The sequence below is a fragment of the Gadus macrocephalus genome, chromosome 16 (genome assembly GCF_031168955.1).
Source record: "Gadus macrocephalus chromosome 16, ASM3116895v1".
NCBI classification, from domain to species: Eukaryota; Metazoa; Chordata; class Actinopteri; order Gadiformes; family Gadidae; genus Gadus; species Gadus macrocephalus.
Window position 1 is genome coordinate 9,281,664 of NC_082397.1, and position 20,132 is coordinate 9,301,795.

General features: G+C 46.0%; 1 protein-coding gene across 1 annotated transcript; it reads right to left on the reverse strand.

The window, feature by feature from the left end:
• Positions 1–1,407: 1,407 nt before the first annotated feature.
• Positions 1,408–15,188, reverse strand: igsf10 (immunoglobulin superfamily, member 10). The gene is made up of 10 exons (XM_060074790.1): positions 14,908–15,188; positions 14,391–14,647; positions 14,111–14,240; positions 13,400–13,790; positions 12,047–12,805; positions 10,033–11,826; positions 8,427–9,911; positions 7,329–8,232; positions 5,860–6,235; positions 1,408–5,265 (listed from the first exon to the last, which is right to left on the reverse strand). Exons 2-10 carry the CDS (start codon positions 14,630–14,632, stop codon positions 3,715–3,717), a joined length of 7,632 nt encoding a protein of 2,543 aa, XP_059930773.1. The 5' UTR covers positions 14,633–14,647; positions 14,908–15,188; the 3' UTR covers positions 1,408–3,714.
• Between the last annotated feature and the right edge of the window lie 4,944 nt (positions 15,189–20,132).

Genomic DNA, 20,132 nt, shown 5'->3' on the forward strand with positions numbered 1-20,132 from the left:
AGACACCGAGAGACAGCTATCACCCAACAAGGGTTCTGTGCGTGTGTCCACGCACGTGGAAACACTTGGCCACCAAGATATTTATACTGCATGCACATGCAGGTATTTGAATTGGCAAGGGACTAGACTCAAGGCTTTGGCCGGGAGTTTTACGGCACTGGATACTGAGAAACGTGTGGGACTTACTAGATCCCGCTACTCAAATGGGAGAGAAGCAGACGGTTTGAGTTGAAGGAATTTGAGGAATCATTGAGCATGTCTTCTATCAGACAGATTCTTCAAAGATTTCCATTTGCAGGCTGTGTGTTGAACATGGAAACTATGAGATAAATGTGACAGAAGGAAACATGGTTTCCAATATTGCAATGACTGTATTAAGCCCCTTCACTTGTCTCCCTCTTTATCAATCGCTATAGCCCTATCATCATCCATTACACAGATATCAGGGACCATACACACTAGAATTAACCTTGAAGTAGTCAGTAGCTGAGCTACTACAGAATATGATGCTGCGTTAAGGGTGGATAAAGCCATTCCTCCGTCTGAGATAGTGGATAATGCAGTAACTGTATTCGCACTTTGCATTAGTGCAGTCCACAAATCATCCTCTGGCACGCACAGAAAAAAATACAAACAAAAGCCATGTTGATGGATGCAGAAGTTTAAATCATTCATACTACACACACACTCACACACATACACACACACAGGAGTGGGAGAACGCTCCAGCTGGGGGACTGTGGATGAGATGGTGGACAACACTGCAGTAGTGTAACACAGGGACCTTTGTTTAAATCCAGCCAGATTGTTTGGGCGCCAGGTCTGGTTGTCTATAGCAGCATCAAACAGTATGAAGGCCCTAAAAAACATCCAGATTTATAGCAGAGGTCAATAATGACCGCATTGTTCCATGAAGGCATTGTAGAGGGGCCGACTGAAGTCCAAGGCAGAGTATGATGGAGTGACTGTGTGTCTCGGTTTAGAGTTAAAAACCATGTTGAGCATGCGAACGCTGGGAGACTTTTTTTTGGAGCTTGCCAAGGGTTGTCTTTACGTTATGATGTCATTATGTTCTCCTATAAAATCATGAAGAACTAACTTCACCTTTAAACTTGACTTACGGAGGTTCTTTCTGAAAACTTGCTGTGTCTGTATGTGGTTGTATCCCGCACTTTCTCTCACACACACACACACACACACACACACACACACACACACACACACACACACACACACACACACACACACACACACACACACACACACACACACACACACACACACACACACACACATGTATTCACATACTCCCCCCCCCCACACACACACACACACACAAACGCTCAAACACACACACACACGCGTCAACATTGGATCAATAGAGAACAATGACGACAGAATACAATATTATATATATTTGTAAGTTTATTTATTTCACACAACATGCGTATGAATGAGTTGTTTGTTTTGTATTGTGTTTTACCCCATGCTGTGCTGCCCTTTTGGCCAGGTCCCCCTGGCTGAAGTGTACAAAACAGAGCAGCACTCTCTTATATAACAAAGTAATCTTTAAGAGCAGAACTGGATATATCTACCAAATCTTCTTTTATATTACAAAATAAAAGCGTGACTGGTTCCTTTCAAGAGCGGAACTGAAAATATAAACCCAATCTTCTCTTATATTAAAAACTAGTGCGCATGACGGTTCCCCTTCAAGAGCAGTACTGAATAAATCTACCAAACCAGGGATTGTGATCAATTTGGATATTTTTCAAATGAAGTTAGCAGAAAGATATTCCTGTTAGGAACTGTACGGCATCTCTCCCTTCCCTTTAGTGTTGTGGTCACCATATGTTTGACTGAACATTGGTCACACATCCAACAAGTGGTGTTCATCAAATACCAGGGAATTACACTGCATTGCTATGTTTATGGAACAGAATTCCTTCCTTTTTCTTATGCTTCTTATACTGTCTGGAACATTTAACTGGTTTAAAAAATGGTCCAATGTCTCTGACCACAAGGATATATTTGAAGATGGAACCTTACCATTCGGAAGTGCACTTCCGAATGGATTCAATATTGTAAGCACTATTCCATCTCAAAGCTACTTGTTACTTGGTTGGTTTAGTACTCTGGTCCTTTTTCAGTTGAACTGGCAGCATTAGCGATGAGGTAAAGTCTCAAAGTCAACAGGAACCCAGAAGTTTTCCTAAGTGTGTATCATTATAGGGGATCTCAGTGAATTGCAGCAATTTGCAAAGAAATGGTTCCCACTTGTTCTTAAAGCTACCGCGCATTTTTGTTAAAAATTAGCGCCAATCAAAGTTAATGTGGCAACTGAAGCCAATTCTTAAGTTGGGATCTGTAAGCGAATATATTATTTATTTTCTAGAGCAAAGAAAACGACAGTTTGTTCTTTATTGGCTTTTTCCATCCATCTCAAGCCATTGTTTTTTTGGTATATTTATCTTGTGTCAATACCAAACCAGAGACTTAAAAGCCGCAGAACAGCAGTATGAAACCTTGCACATTGTGTTGTTTCATGTCAAAACACTTCACCAACTTCTCCTTCTTCTTCCGATATCACATCCACATCCCCCGGCCGCAAAAAAACAAACTATCGCAGACCGTATCAGAAGCGCTCTGTTGGATTTGCCACATGGCAGGGAGGGTTTGACGGGAGCTGTTTTCACAGCTGGAGTTTAAGTTTACCTTCAGAGAGAAACAGCAGCTCTCTCTTTCTCTCAAGGACCCACTGGGTTGATCCACACCTATATACACCACACATACAGATCTGTATTGACGTATCTCAGACGTCTTTCCACCAAACAACAGCAATACCTAGTCTATACGTTAAACATATGCATTAACCTTTTGAATGGTTGGTATTTCAAAGCAATAAGTTGGGAAATACAACAGAAGGGCTCATTTTGTTTTTCTCCTCTAATTCTAGTTTTTATTCAAACTTCATGATACATAATGTACATTTACTGCATTTTTACTTAATAACAGTATCCTCTTACTTTATTCTGTCTAACACAATAGTTCTGTGTTTCATTGAATAATGATTCCCTTATTGTAAAGACCTAAATGATGATATAGAAGAGGAGTAGATGAAGATTTTGCATGTAATGTTGGTATGTAAGTTCTCCAGTGTACAAACATGTTTTAAAACGTTTTTAAAAGTTATCTTTACATTGAGAAAGATAACATTTTTGGATAGTGTTCTTAAAAAAACAGCTGTCACTCAATGTGAGATGAAAATATAAATATTTTGCTAATGTCAGTGGGCGGTCCAACCCCACAGAGAATTTCTCAACTTAAAGCATCCTGTGGCACCCCATGCTGCTGCCCATAGCCTCAATATTTACCCCATCTGCAATAAGGTAACTGACAGCTCCCCCTCTTTATGGGCCCCACTTGCCACTACTGTGCCGGATTTACTCTGAAAACAGACACACTCAAGCCAATGTCTTCTATATCCCCTGTTTTGATCTGAACTTAGATATTTCATGCTTCACTAAGACAACGCTATGATGGGACTTCATATATTCAACAATTGAAACATCAAATCATCCATGATATCCCTGGCCCCCGTCTCTATTTTTCCGCGTTCCATTTAAAGTCTTTGCACAAACTGTGATCATCCTATCAGGGGTCTGATGTCATGTTGCCATCAACCTGATGCAACGCTGTCCACATGTCTCTCTCTCACAGCACGCGTACATACGTGAGCTTTGTGTCTGTGCCCAGTTGATTCTTTGCGATGCACTTGTATGCACCAGAGTCTGAGACCATGGGTCTCTGGATGATCAGTGTTCCCTGAGGGTGGAGCAACTCGCTGCCCTTGGGGCGGCCCGGCCCCGCTGCAGACAGAACCGACCCGTCCGGCAGCTCCCAGTTGATCTCCGGTTTGGGGATCCCGATGGCACCGCAGCTGAGCTGGACCGGTGCTCCCACCATCGCCCTCACATTAGGCGGTGGCCAGGTCGTGATGCGGGGAGTGTATGCGATGATGATGACAGGGACCTTAAGAACGGCTTCGCCTGCGTCGTTCTGCGCTCTGCACACATAGGTTCCTCTGTCGTAAATTGTCGTGTCGCGCACCACCAAGGTCCCATTCTCCAGCAGCCTGTAGCGTCCGAGGGCTTGCGTGCCGGTCAGAGTGTGTCCTCCTGGGACGGTCCAGGAGACGCTGGGTCTGGGGCTGCCGTCGACCAGGCAGTGGACGAACAGAGGTTCCCCAGAAACAGCGCGTATGATGCCCCTTGGCCTGGAGAGAATGTAAGGCTTCTGGCCTACCTCCAAGAGAATGAGCTTCTCAATGTAGCCCACTGTGTTCTTTGCAGCACAGCGGTACTTCCCGCTATCCTCTTTTACAGAGTTGTAGATCATAAAAGTCCCATCGCTGCCAAGGTGATGCCTGTATCCACGTTCAGGCCCAGCGGTAATCCGTGTCCCGTTTGGCAGGATCCATATCATGTCGGGTGTTGGATATCCGTCTGCAGAGCAGTTCAACACCGCAGTCTTCCCCAACCGGGCGACGACGCGCTCATTAAAGGGGTTTCTAAAGATTGGTCTCCTCAACATGCTGGTCACTTCCAGCTGTACGACCATGACCGCTTCTCCCTCGCCGTTCCTCGCCATGCAGATGTACTCTGCAGTGTCGGTTGGCCTCACGTTTCGGAACTCGAGCGTCCCGTTATGATGGACATTGATCCTGCTTCCGAAATATGGAGCCTTCAGGAAAATGTTGTCCGGCATGATCCAGGTGATTGATGGCGACGGCGTTCCCTCAGCCTTGCAGTCTATAAACTTCCTGGAATACTTTACCGCTGCGTCCTTGATCACTGTCCTGTTCTGCCGATAGCCATTTATCACCGGCGGGTTGCCGTCCAGCTCCAATCTGTACACCTTCCTGTTTTCGCCGGCGGGGTTGCGAGCCATACAGACATACTGGCCTACGTCCATCATCTTTACGTCTCTTATATCCAGGGAGCCGTTCACATGCATCAGGTAGCGCTCATGAGACGCTGCAATCACGTCGTTGTTGGGTAACATCCAAAGAATCTTAGGTTTGGGCTCCCCCACCGCCTCACAGTCAAAACGGACGTCGCCTCCAGGCTTCACCTTGCCATAGGTCAGCCTCGGGGGACGAATCCTTGGAGCGGCTGTCACCACGGTGATGTGCACGTGCATTTCATCCTTGCCGACTTGGTTCTCTGCATAACAGGTGTAGTCGCCTTCCTCCGAAATACCGACCTGAAAGAAATATAATAAGGGGAACTGTTTAGAAAGAGACCTCTCTATGCTTTACATTTACATCTACATTTAGGGCATATATGTAGGGCTGACAATTAGTACATTTGTCAGAAGAAAGAGAAACAATATATTGCTGTCGGTACAGTAAGGATGTTCATAGAACAAAGTGCCAGGCACTTGGCAACAATTGTTAGGTATTCCCCATATACAACGAAGCTAGCTTGGATATGATGCTAAACAATGCTAAGCACTATTTTTAAGTGCAAGGACGAACAACACACAATTTGTGCGTACATTTAGGGCCAGGATGTACAACATACAACTTACAGATTACAATTAGGGGCATTTAGCAGACGCTTTTATCCAAAGCGACTTACATCGTTTGATACACACATTGACGGCAGAGTCAACCATGCAAGGCGACCGCCAGCTCGTCAGGAGCAGTTAGGGTTAAGTGTCTTGCTCAGGGACCCATCAACTCAGCTAGGAGGAGCTGGGGATCGAACTAGCAACCTATCGGTTACTAGACAAATGTTCTACCTCCTGAGATAAGCCGACCCCACAGATTAGGGTGTATACACAGATCTGGGTTACCTGATTTAAGTAGAGGGTCCCGTTATCAAACAGGACATAGCGGCGTGTTCTGCGACCGCCATTGTTGCCGCTGCTGCTGTCGGACTGCATTGCACTGTTGACCAGCGTGCCGTCTGGAAGACCCCATGAGATGTCGGGTTGGGGAGACCCCGAGGCCTTGCAGTCCACCTTGAGGTCTCTACCGAAGGGGACCTGCTTCTTGCCATAGTGCTTTGGTTCGATCTTAGCGGGCTGCATGGACACAGTGACCTTCATGAGCCGGAACTCGTCGCCCATCTTGCTGCGCGCCACACAAAGGTAGTCCCCTGCATCTTTGTCGTTCACCATGTTCACAATCAGAGTCCCGTTTTCCTCCACATGGATTCTGCTGCCCATCCTGAAACCAACAAACAGCAAAGATGAAAAGGAAATTAGAATGGCTTAACAATGTATAAAGAGGATATTTATATGAAATGAAAAAATGATCGATATAACTATGTAAAAAAAATGTATGATAAATAACAATATAAAGTACCATTAATCTCAATTTAATTTAAATGAAATAACAAATAAAAGGTTTCACAGGGCAGTAATAAACATATATTTTGATTGTAACTTAATAAACAATGCTTGCATTAAGCTTTGAGACTTTCTTGGCAGTACATTTTATGAAGAATCCAAGCTCAATCGAAGAGCCTGATAAAAATCTTGCTTACTTAAGGTCTACCACACTCACCATGAAAACATCAGAGGTCATGAGCTCATATACCTACTGCCATAATTGTAACCAGCTTTTCCATTTGGATTGTGCTGGAGTACATTAGTGGCTTGCATTCATTCGGTCAGAGGGCTCAGTATCTCGTTCCATAATGTTAAGCCTGGAAGGACTGACTATTCAGCACATTAAAACACTAAAACTATTATTCTCTGTCTGAAGGGGATCTGGTGCAGGGTTAACACAGGAAGCTCGGCTGCAGGAATGAGGATGGATGGAAACCTGAGTGCGAGATTTTAAATAGAGCCATTTTCAACTATATAAATACAAGGATCCCAGGAGAAGCTATACGTTTCAGCAACATGTGCTTGATCTGTACTTTGGACTTGGCTGAGGCTCAAAGACTCCACTGCTGAGGTATTTTCACTTGTCTTAATTCCGATTTCAGTTTTCAGTGCATGGATATCAATATGCTCCTAAATTAAAGTCAATTAAACTACATTTTCTAACAATAACAAACGTATATTATTTACTTTGTTGCGATGCAATTACTCCTACTATGCACTTGACTACCACTAATGATAATAGCCTGCAAAGAAAAACTACTGAATAAATAAAATATTGTGTGCTTTGATTGTCCTCAGCCTTACCTTTAGGTGAAGTTATATAAGAGCCTGCTAAATAACGTAAATAATATTATAATGTAAAACGAATGACAGCCCCAACTATTAAAATAATGGAATTTAATAAACAAAGGGGATGGGGGGTATATTACCTATGCCACTGATCCACCACGGCTTTAGAAGGTAGTCTCCACATAATCCTGGGTTTGGGTTCCCCTGTTGCCATACAGTTCAGCCTTAGCTGATCCCCGAAGGACATCTCCGTCATGAGTTGGGACGTCTCCACTATCCGAGGCGCTGAATCCCGTTTCTCCACCGTCACTGTCACCACCCTCCTCTCTGATCCTGTGGAACTCGTCGCGATGCATTCGTATTTCCCGTTGTCTGTTAAAGCCAAATCCTTAAAGTGGAGGGTACCATTGTCGTACATTGCCACTCTGGGATCCGGAGCGGGCTTGTTTGTCTGCACGGCCGAGCCATCCGGTTGGACCCAGTGAAGGGTCGGTGGGGGGTTGCCTTGGCCCGTGCATGGCAACCACAGACTCTGGCCCATAACAGCTTTCACATTCTCCCGTTTCTCCTGCAGGATGCCAGGGGGAGCCGACACCACCTGCAGTCGGACCGTTGCGGTTGCGGCTCCAGCTGGGTTGCTAGCGATGCATTTGTAATGACCTCTATCATAAACTGACACCTGTTCGATGATCAGGGTGCCCTCGGGTGTCACGGAAGCCCTCCCCTTCCCTGAGATGTAACCCCTCACCTGTGTCCGGTTGGCGAGAATCCAGGATATCAGAGGCGTGGGACGGCCCTCTGCCTTGCATTTCATTTCCACAGTGCTTCCAGCATGAAACTTAATCTCCCGGATCTTTGGCTCCAGGATGCGCGAGGGGTATGCTACCACCGAGAGGGTTATCAACAATTTGTCTGAGCCAAGATCATTCTCAGCAAGACATAGGTATTGACCACGGTCCTTAATGTTGGCATTTTGGATGGCCAGGGTGCCATTGCTTAAGACTTCAAACTTGCCCATCTTTCCCTTGATGGTAATTGTGTGTCCTAAAAAAAAGAAACTGAGATTAGTTGTGACATCTGGTTGTATAATGACTTTTGTATTACACTACAATACTATATAAATATAACCTTTGTAAACAGAAATGCAGTGATGTCTGTGTAAGTAGGAACCTGTTCACAGTGTTGATCTTATCAATTCAACTAAAGACATGGTGGTTGTTAAGAGTTGGTGTACGTACCTGTACTTGTTGAGAAGCGCATCCACCTGATGGCTGGCTCAGGGTCTCCCACTGCCTCACAGGGCAGGAAAGCATCAGAGTTGGACAGCACCGTGAAACTAGCTGCATTACCACCGAGTATCTTGGGCTTGCTTTGCATATTCTTGGCAGTGGTGAGATCCACAACCACTGTTGTTGCTGTTGTGGGATACTCTTGCTCTGGTGTGGTTATGGCAAATGTGTCAAAGTCGACGGGTATCCCTGAATTGCTTCTCATTGTCGGCCTGATTGGCATTCCTGTTGGCTGATACCTGTTCCCCTTGGCTGGTTTGATGTTGCTGTAGACTGTGGTCCTAAATGTGGTTTCTGGGTTATTTGTAGTCCTAATTGTGATGACAGTGGATGAAGGTTTGGGTATGGTTGCCCAGGGGCCTTTGGTCATAGTCTTGGTTTGAGGAGTAGTATAGGTCGAGTCATGCCACTTATCTTCTCCATATACGTTTGTTTGCTCTTCTGAAGATGCCATCCCAGTAGAACCATCATATTCCCTGGATGGAGTGTAGAGAGGTGTGGAGACGGAGAATGGCAATACAGTTGTCTTCATCAGGGTTCTCATGGTGGTGTAAATGGTGGGTTTTAAATTAGTTGTTGCCTGTGTTGTGGTGGGAGCTGCCGTAGTAGTTGTAGGTTTCCTGAAGGGCCTTCTTCCGTTTATGGGCTTCCTCCTTCTGCCAATACGTCCTCCTGCTCCTTTAGGCTTCTGTTTGATCACACGCCAGTCCTCAGGGTAGCCCCCTGACCCAGAGGACTCATCAGGATTTGCCCTTGAAGGTGGACTGACTGTAGGTGGGGAATCAATAGTTTGGATTGGTGGTGATGTCTGAGTATTGGTGATAGTGTTGAATGATGGAATTGTACTAGTTTGATAGTGTGAGATAGGTGACGCCGTCGTAGGCTCATAATCAGCAGAGGATACATCTTGATAGCCATTATCTGAGGAGCTTTCTTTGCTTGTAGTGTATCTGGAGTGAATCAGATACATGGTGGTTGCAGGAGAAGCAGGGGTGGTGGTTGGGATCATTGTAGTGGTTTTCACTGTGGTCGTTGTCTGTGTCTTGATGGATGGTCTCTGGAATCTGTTCAGCCTCTGCCTGTATTTCCCCTTGTGACCAAACTGCCTGTGCCACTGGAATCGTTTTTGTACAGCCTTAGTAGGCATGGGGGTTGTTGAAGTGATTGCTTCTTCGCTTGTGGACATTAATGGATCAGGGGTAAAGGTACGCTCAGGGGCATCTGCAGAGGTAATGTAGTCACGTGAATATCCAGGACCAGACTGGCTGTTGCTAAGTAGGGCTTTAGTAGTGTGATACTTTGTTGTAGCTGTGGTATGTCGTGCAGAGAGAGGAATATCTGATTTGCTCCAATGGGAACCCATGGATATTGGTGATATGGCCACATTTGGTATCTCTGTTGTTGTCGTCTTCTCTTTCGCATCACGACTGAGGTCTGAAAGAAAATTGATATTTAGCAGACACAGATAATCAAATCAATTAGTCAATTAACATATATATTTCAAGTAAAGCGTTGATGTCAGAATATAATAATTTCGATACAAAACAAGGCTCACCTGTTACAAGTTGCACAGTGTAGCCCACTGTAACATTCCGTTCTTTCTTTATTGTAGGTAGTGTGAGTTTATTAATGTAGGATTGTATGTCAGTGATCCTATTAGGTTTGATGATCCTCCTACGTCCTTGGAAGGGTCTTCGGCGACCTCCTCCTCTTCCTCCTCCTCTGCCGGTCTTTGGCGGTGGAATGATGTGAATCTGCTGATGGGAGATGATGGTGGATCCTGCTGGTAGCCCCGGGGATGTGATTTTTTGGGTGGTGTGGAAAGTAACCTCATCCTGACCTCTCTCCGTGATGGTAACCGCTGTGAAAGTGGTCTGGCTCTCTGCATCCGTGGAAGTGTGAACAACGGGATTGGCCGGCCCTGCTCCATCCGTCATTGGAGTAACGTTGGGCTCTGTGACAAAAGAGAGACCCCTTCTGGTAGAGGTCTCAGGCTCTGCAGGGTTTTCCCCTGAGAATGTCAACTCTGTTTCCTCTGAGTTGTCAGCCACAGCACTATCCGAATGGAACACGGATGGATCTTGGTTTATTTTGGTAGATCCATCAGTGTAGAATTCCCTTGGTATGATCCAATTACCAGCTGTTACACTTTTTTCCAATACAGTGTCCTGTGGGGTGGCTGCATCACTTTGGAGTTCATTCAACCTCTCAGGACTATCTGTAAATGCTGAGTCCATAGGCGTCACAAGATGTGACTGTGTGTATGACTCTGTTGTTTTCATGCCATCGGTCTGAGCGCTCGCTAAACCATTATACTCACTGTTCTGTGTCTTTATCACAGTGTCAGGGTAGGTGCTGTATTCCTGTTGCCTTGCAGTTAACAAAGTTGAATCTAATTGAGGGCTGTCTGTCGAATATGTAACTGAATCTGGTAAAATCACTTCGTTAAAACCCTCACCAGAGCCTGTTTCCCCATTTCCAGAAAGACCTGTGTCACTTTGTTTTGATGCACCTTGGGCCTTCTTCATAAATTCAGCAAATTTCTCTGGGGCAACTCTCCTGCTGTTTGCATTAAAGATCCTGTTGCTCCAGATGCGTCTGTTTCCCATCGCGCCATTCCGCCTTAGACCCATTCTACCCCGACCTAGAGACCCAAGCCTGGGGTAGGGCCGGTCCGAGGTGATAGTCCTAGACTCCTGACTAGTTCTTTCAGATAGGGGAGGGGGCACACTCAGATCCATCTCCTTTTCCCCAGTGTCAGACTCAACCATAACATCCACACCCAACGTTGGCTCTTCATCCTCTGCTACTGCCCCTGCAGCTTCCGCTGTTAGGGTCACCAGTGAGACCAGCAGATCAGCTCCCATGTAGTTAGCAGCCAGGCACCTGTAGAAGCCCCGGTCCCTCGCGGTGAGACCACGAATCCTCAAAGTCCCGTTCTCATGTAGTTTCTTGTTCCCATAAGACTCTCGGACCACAGAGTGATCTGGTAGAATCCACTGAACGGAGGCCTCCGGGCTGCCTGTGGAGCCGCAGTCCAGGACCAGATCTTGACCCGGGGCTCTAGAGAGCTGGACCCCGTTGACCTCGGCTTCCTCCACGTCTGTGGGCAGCACTGTGATTCTGAAGTTGAGAATGTCTGCGTCCAGGTAGTTGGTGGCGATGCAGCGGTAGAGGCCAGCGTCGGATATGTCGGCACCACGCAAAGTGAGCCTCCCGTCAGCTGTGATGACAATCTTTCCCTCCTCGCTGAAGAAAGGAGCTCTGACCTTATTGCCGTCTGCTAATATCCATTCGACAGAAGGCTTTGGCTCGCCCATGGTCTGGCAGTTCAGCTCTGCTACACCACCTATAACGTAACACAGAATACTGTCAAATAACATCAAATCATAGCGAATCAACAATATAGCCTACTATCCCTTAAATAACAACATTTGATAAATACAGTCTAATAATAACGACAAAAGTGAATTGGAATTCAGCACAACCTTTTTTTTTTTTCAGCACGACGATTTTATAGACATGTTACACAACTATATTGTAATTCCATCAAATCCCTATCCGCCAACCTTTGAGTACGGTGTGCTCGGTTCTCGTCTTGTTGTCCCGTTTGATCAGGGTCCAGCTGTAGCGATCCTTCTTGGGCACTCTGCTCTCCACGCGGAGGTGCACCACGGACCAGTACCGTATGTGCAAGGTGGAGTAGGTAGTGGTGGTTCGGTCGAGCTGGAGGTGTACCATCTCCTGCATCAACCACCCCGGGGAAGCCGTGATCACAGCCTTAATGTCGGTGTAGATCCCCTCCCGGCCTTCCTCCGGTCTGAGCTGCCGGTACTGGTACAGCATCTCTGGGCTCCGGGACAGCATCAGGCCTCTCTCCAGCCTCATGGGAGAGTCGCTGTAGGTGGCCAGGATGTGCCACAGCTGCTGCACGTGTTCGTAGTCCACGTTGCACACCAGCGAGGAGGCCACGTCGACTCTGAGAAGGCTGACGTCGTCGTCCTCCTCGGTGAGGGTCAGGTTCTCCATGGACGAGGGCCTCTGCACGGTGCAGGACAGAACGGCCACGTTGAAGAAATGGTCGGTGAGGTTCAGCTGCATAGAGCCGATGGGGGCGAGGAAGTCCCTAGGGAGGACCGGGGTGAAGTCGCCGGTGGCCAGGCTGACGTTGCTCTGCTTGAGGTGGGGATGGATCCAGGGCTGGTTGCAGGTGAAGGACTCGCTGGGGAGCTGGGAGAGGGACCGGCCGGGATGGGGCCCGGGGCTGGCACACATGGGACACAGCTGGCCCTGTGCGTACTTCTTGTCACGCTTACATTTCAGCACACCTGTGGGACATCCGAACAGAGCATTTTGTGTCATGTGTTTGGTTAAGCTGTATGAATAGTAATTTCCTGGAAAAGTGATGGATATGAATGTGAATTTAGTTATCTTAGCTCTATATGTGTCATCATTCATTTCATATCATTTTACCATTGACTTGACAGAGAATATATCAATATTTTCAATATTTTTTGAGTTTAGCAAAGCATGACATGACAATTAATGTATTGTATTGTGATTAGAATAAGTACATCCAAACCCATGGTTACGCTTCAATTAGGTGACGTGTAAAAGCTAGTCAAAAAGGGAACTTATCTTGTATCTCACTGGAAATGAGGTGGGGGTAACCAAACTAAACACAACCTCTCTCTCTCTCTCTCTCTCTCTCTCTCTCTCTCTCTCTCTCTCTCTCTCTCTCTCTCTCTCTCCCTCTGTCTCTGTCTCTCTTTGTGTGTGTGTGTGTGTCTCTCTCTCCCTCCCTCCCTCTCTCCCTCCCTCCCTCCTCTCTCTCTCTCTCTCTCTCTCTCTCTCTCTCTCTCTCTCTCTCTCTCTCTCTCTCTCTCTCTCTCTCTCTCTCTCTCTCTCTCTCTTTCTCTCACCCGGGTTCCTCTGGGACCACTTAGGGAGCCACTCCATGCGGCAGTCACAGGACCAGGGGTTCCCGTGGAGGAAGAGGTTCTCCAGCCGCGAGCAGCCGCTGAAGATGTCGGCGGGCAGGCCGGTGAGGTGGTTGTCCGACAGGTGGATGTTCCTCACCGAGGACACCTTGAAGGCCCCGCTGAGCCTCAGGGTGACGAAGGTGTCCGGGTGGAGCTGGTGCAGCAGGTTGCCCTCCAGGTGGACCAGCTGGAGGCTGGTGAGGCCGAAGAAGGCGTCGGGGCTGATGAACTCTATGCTGTTGTGGTCCATGTGCAGCCTCAGCAGGGAGTCTAGACCTTTGAACGTCTCCTTCTTGAGCTCCTTCACCTTGTTGTAGGACATCTTGAGGACCTGGGGGATGTTTGTAAAGGTACATTTGTGGTTTGGAGCGTATATTAATCCATAAACACACATGTCAAGGCAATGCTAATATATAACATGGGCATTCCCAAGCATGTCAGTGTATGGATTTAAAATCAGCTAAGATATAGCATAGTTGTAGACCAAATAAATGTTTTTTAATGACATATATAAACTCAATGGTCAAGAGTAATCAATTAATTAATTAATTCCAATAAATCAACAAATGAGTTTCTTCGTTTGAGTATATCAGTATAGTGAAACCGTTTATGTTTTCGATAAGAGCTGTTAATTTATTAAAAGGGCTTTACCTGTAATGATTTAAGGTCCAGGAATGCACCGTTTTCAATCAAATGGATGGTATTGCTGTGAAGCATCAAAAGCTCCAAGTTTAGAAGTCCTGTGAAGTCGCCCTCTCTCAAGACCGTTATCCTGTTGTATCTAAGGAAAGAGAAGTCAATGAATTAACAATTAAAAATGTATAGATGGTCAAATGATGGTTAAAGTTACGACATTGTAACGTTTCATACAAAAACGGGCCCCAGTATTTGTCTTTGTGATTCAGAGCAGAGAAAATGAGGGGAAGCTCACCCCATGTTAATGCGTTCCACAGACGCCTGGATCTGCTCAGGTATTGCGGTGAGGTATCTGAAGGTGCAGTGCACTTCTCCGGGAACATAGCAGGCGCATGATTTGGGACAGCCGCTGCTCGCCGGCAGCATGAGAGCCAAGACAAACACGGACAGGAGCAGCCAGCGCCGCGCGTATGAGCCGCCGAGAGCAGACATGTTCACCCGGGAGAGCGCTGGGATCTCACACTGAGCCCACCTCATCCTCTTATGAATTCCCTGTGGGCGGAAAAAAAGTGCAATGTGTGTTTATTAGGCCGACTTCGGCTAATCGAAACGGATGTTCAATGGATAATGCGTAATTAACACGTTAAGGACAATATGAATTAAAGTCTGAGGAAATATTTGCCATAGTAGGCTACGTCACACAAAAAGTTCACAAAAGAAATCGATTGGTGATTCAACAATGTTCTACATTTATAAATGTTTTATAATTTTACAAAAAGCATAAGAGTAAAAATGCAAGAAAAAAGTCTTACCACGATGCAATAGGATCAAGTGTGAGGACTCCACCATGAAGTGAAAATTAAAAAGAGAAAAATACTTTCATGTATAGCGGAGCAACATCTTTGAAAGTTGTGATTATTCCTGGGTTTGGGTGGCGCTCACTGTGGCGCTCCTGGACTGATGCTCTGAGCGCTCGGGACTGACGCGTCACACCGCCCCCCTTTACCAGTTGCGCCTCAATATTCTCTTACTCGACCCTCAAAAAGCGGGATACACTACTTCAAAACCAATAAATACAATTAATTTTATTTAAAAGTTGTTATTATTGGTTATGTTATTATTGTTATTATTATTATTTTAAGGTCGAACATAGCCTACTATTTTGATGGGGAGACTATATGGACAACCATCTTCACGACCAATAAAACACCAAACTCTGGCTCCATAACTCCTGTTCTCTTTTTTCATAATTGCCAGATTACGACATCTGGCCGGATTACGACATCCCATAGTTACACAGAAACACAAACATAAACAAAAACACAATAACGGACGCACACACACACACACACACACACACACACACACACACACACACACACACACACACACACACACACACACACACACACACACACACACACACACATACAGTATATATATGTCATAAATATACATATATATTAAAATAATGATATATAAATACGTATATATGTGTGTGACAAACTGTCTGTTCATTACAGCTGTCACCAACGTCTTTTTACAGTAAATAACAATATACACAAACAGTTGTTATTGAAGAAAGAGCTAGACTCTGTTAAAGAATGTTATTCTGTCTTTGTGGTTTATAAAGAGTGGCATTAGATCCCAACAGTGTAGTGTTATATCAATCTTGGACGACTTCTGCAACGACGATTTCGCCCCGAGGTAGTTATTACGAGTATCACCTCCTCCATTATGTCCTAGCTGGTGACAGAGCTGCGAAGGCATGTCCTGGTCATTGTGTCGCTGACAACATGTGTTTACTCGAGCCAACATCTGGACAGCAAATCTCTCCTCTCCTATGATGTTTTTCTTCTCCTCGAGTATCTTATTTTCTTCTCTCCATCCTCTCCTCTCTTCTCCTCCCCACCTTTTATTATTCTATCTTCTCCTCTCTTCTCCCCCATTTTCCGTTCTGTCCTCCTCTCTTCTCTTACCCCCCACTTCTCTTCTCTCCTCCTCTCGTCCTCCCTCTTCTCCTCTCTTCTCCTCTCTCCTCTCCTCCTCTCCGTCCCGTCTCCTCTCCTCCCTATGCCTTCCAGCGCATGCCTCTGCGGTGTACTCTGTCTCGTCAGCAACAATCGATTCCCCAGCGGAGCCCTCTCTCCAACGCCAACCCGCTCCCTCCCTCTCCACCTTGGCGTGTTCTGAAGAGGAGCTTGTAAATCTCTTCCCCGTGTCTCAGATCAGCCATCATGGGAGACGGAGAATGGCTTCGGCGTGGCTCATGTGTTTCACAGGCCTAGCCAACGGAGCAAAGTACCCAAGCGGGTGGATGCATCTGCCGTCCCTGTGATCACCACCTGCCCTGGGTCCAGTGAGCCAGGGCATGCCTGGTGGTACACTGCTGTTTGCATCAGAAATCTCCCGCTCTTCATTAGCAGGCTATTTTGTTCAAACAAGAATTCATAAGATGATTTAGTGGATGTTCATGGCACATGAAAATGCCTCGTTAACCTAGTAACAGTATTGGGTTTGTTTGAGGTTGCATAGAGTTGAAAGTTGTAATTTAGTACGGTTCAATATAAATACATATCAAGATACCTAGCTATGTGCGTGTGTGTGTGTGTGTGTGTGTGTGTGTGTGTGTGTGTGTGTGTGTGTGTGTGTGTGTGTGTGTGTGTGTGTTTGTGTGTGTGTGTGTGTGTGTGTGTGTGTGTGTGTGTGTGTGTGTGTGTGTGTGTGTGTGTGTGTGTGTGTGTGTGTGTGGGTGCATGTGTGCGTGTGTGTGCGCTTGTGTGCGCTTGTGTGTGTGTGTGTGTGTGTGTGTGTGTGTGTGTGTGTGTGTGTGTGTGTGTGTGAGTGTGTGTGCGTGTGTGTAGGTGCATGTGTGTTATACTGTGTGTGTGTATGGGGGGGGGGGTGTGTATGTACGCTCACATGGCGTGCGGGCTTCGCTAAGTGCGTCTGTGTGTGTGTTTGCACGTCAGGAAGGGAACTGAGGGGGGGATGGTATACAACAAAGAGATTGAGCAATATTATTTTTGGAAAAAGTACAGAGAATGCGCTCATACAATGTTAACCTGTTGAGTTCTGCTGATGGCAAGGTCGAGTCCTGCTCATTTTCCCCCCTGGCCAGGTCTGTTTCTGTTTTCACACTTAATACATTCCAGATAATGGAAAATCTCAGCTGTATCATGCTTCAGCTACAACTCCAAAATGTCTTCCAGAAGAGCATATAGGTTTTCCAGTAAGTGTAAGTGACAAGGAAATGCCTGGCTGGGCTTTGTGACTCACAAAGAGACTTAACACTCAATGCCCTCTGCCTAAGTGAATCAGGGGGAATTAGCCGGTGATTCAGCCAGAACCTTTCTTCAGGAAGCTGGGTACCGAATCACCTTCTCTGCCTTTCTCTTTCCTCCTTATATATGTGTGTGTGTGTGTGTGTGTGTGTGTGTGTGTGTGTGTGTGTGTGTGTGTGTGTGTGTGTGTGTGTGTGTGTGTGTATGTGTGTGTGCGCGTGTGCGTGTGCGTGTGTGTGTGTGTGTGTTTATGTGTGTTTATGTGTGTGTGTGTGTGTGTGTGTGTGTGTGTGTGTGTGTGTGTGTTTATGTGTGTGTGTGTGTGTGTGTGTGTGTGTGTGTGTGTGTGTGTGTGTGTGTGTGTGTGTGTGTGTGTGTGTGTTTATGTGTGTTTATGTGTGTGTGTGTGTGTGTGTGTGTGTGTGTGTGTGTGTGTGTGTGTGTGTGTGTGTGTGTGTGTGTGTGTGTGTGTGTCTGTGTGCAGGTGTGCGTGTGTGTGTGTGTGCTGGTCAGTAAGGGTGTTGAGGGGCAGGAGAGTGACTGTAAAAAGTAACAGCTTGCTGGTGAGACCTGTAGGAATCTGTGTGTGTGGACCTGAACAACCACCGAACCTCAGGTTTCTCTCCACCCTGCATCCCAAGAACCCTTCTTAAAGGGACTCCCAAAACCAGACATTTAACATCAGAGTTCCAGGGTGGTCGTGGCCATTCTGTGCCAACCGATCGGCCCATGCTTGACAAGGGAGTTCCTTGACCTTGAAGGGTATGAAAGGAGGAACTGTGTTTTAAACATTATGGGCCCCTTTTTAACGGTCTGAAATGCTTTTGGTCTGAAAGTAGCTTTGTGGGCGGTTCTATGGCGATGTTGCTATTTCGGCAAAGAATACTTAACACACATATGATAATCTATTTAATGATACACGCAATATATTAACAAACATCGTTTCTTATCAGTATTGTATGCATTATCATTATCGACTTGTGTTCCTAATATGCATGTGTCCCCCCCCCCCCCCCCGTTAATATACATTGCCATGGACTGTATTATGCGTTACGTGTTTAGTTTGCGTGTGTTTAAACAGATGGACGCACACACGCGCGCCCGCATTCATTTATTCTTTTACACATACACACAAGCGCGCCCGCATTCATTCATTCTTTGTAACACTTACTCGCGGTAAAACAATGTTTTCTCATGATCAAATATTCATCAATCCTTAAAGTTATGGGCTTGTACACGATGTCTGTGTCAAGAAAATATGTGTTTGCTGTATGGTGTTTGCAGATGCATTGATTTAAAAGTACAACCTGCTTGAGCTGCTCCCCCCGCGACCCGACCCCGGATAAGCGGAAGAAAATGAGATGAGATGAGACTTATTGCCGCTCTACACCTGTTGCAAACAAGCAACGACATATGCGTCAGTGTAGAAAGTCAATTGCGCCAGATGCAAGATATGGTCCTATGTGTTTCTGGTGTTTTCTTACATGGATGGGGCAGTTCTGTTTTCCTCCTCATGCAAGGGTTTCCCTGACGTTTTTTGTCCCTAAGGTTGTGTGGCTATTTTACAGTGTTTCCTTTGGCCATCCAAGCATCCACTATTTAGTTTTTAGATTTATAATTGGAAAGTAGTCACAAAGGTACACCCCGACTTGGGAGGCATACAGTGTGAGTTAAAGCAATGCTGACACGTTCGGCAGATTTTACTAAAACAAATAAATCCTCTCATTTATTTGAGGAAAGGGAGGTGTTTGGTGGTCTGAGCCAAATGTCAGACACCTAAAAGGAGTCCAAGTACTCCCTCCAGCTCACCAGAGACAAGCCAAGCTCTGCTATGAACTCTAGAGCTTTAAAATAGATAGCAGATGAGGGGGTTTGTTTACAACCCGCATGGGAATAAAGATGTGGTGTGTTTCTGTTTGCTGCCGTTTCCTGCCGTGCGGTGTGTTTGTATACATTCCTACTCCGGATTCAAAGCACTGACACCGAAGAACACAGAATTCCCGCCTCTCTGCACCTCGGATTGACGTGATCAGTCACGTGTGTTAACAGCTGTCATTTATGCGAGTACGACGTGACCTCTGATCTCTGAGAGGTCAGAACATGGTCAGAGCGAGGGAGGTCGTGGTGAGCCATCTCAGTGTCCTCATGAACATCAAACGTTTCCTCCGACTGTGTAATATGAAACGCACTTGGTCATAGGCTTGCTTTTGGAAAACAACAAATCCTGTCAACTCGTGCGAGGACGGTTTCTAACAACTTTCAAACCAGGAACAGTTCTCCCTTCAAGACGCTCGGGTCTTCCGTCCTCAGAAAGATATTTGCAAGCACAAGCAATATGGTCTGCATTAAACCCTCAAATCAGATGACCATTTGTCAATATTTAAAGAGTAAATTGTATTCAAAAGGAATGGCATAACATTTTGAATAAAGCATTGTTGAGGAAAGTCACTGTGTGTGTTTGTATATACAGTTGCGTGTTTGACTGGACAATGAATCATCCCATTGCCTTGTCGATTCCTCTGCTGGCCCGTACTCTGCTGTTTGTTCTGACAATGAAGTCAGTCCTGCTAGGGGGTTATTTTGAATCTCCTATGAAGCGTTGTGCCCATGTCATCCCCTCTATTCAAGGCCACGCTACATGAACGTGAACCCTTCCGTGAGAACCAGTGGGTCCCCTGTTGACGTTGGGCATCGGGTTTTATGATTGGGAACATGTGTGTTTTATCTATGTAAATGAGGCATTCTATAGCTTT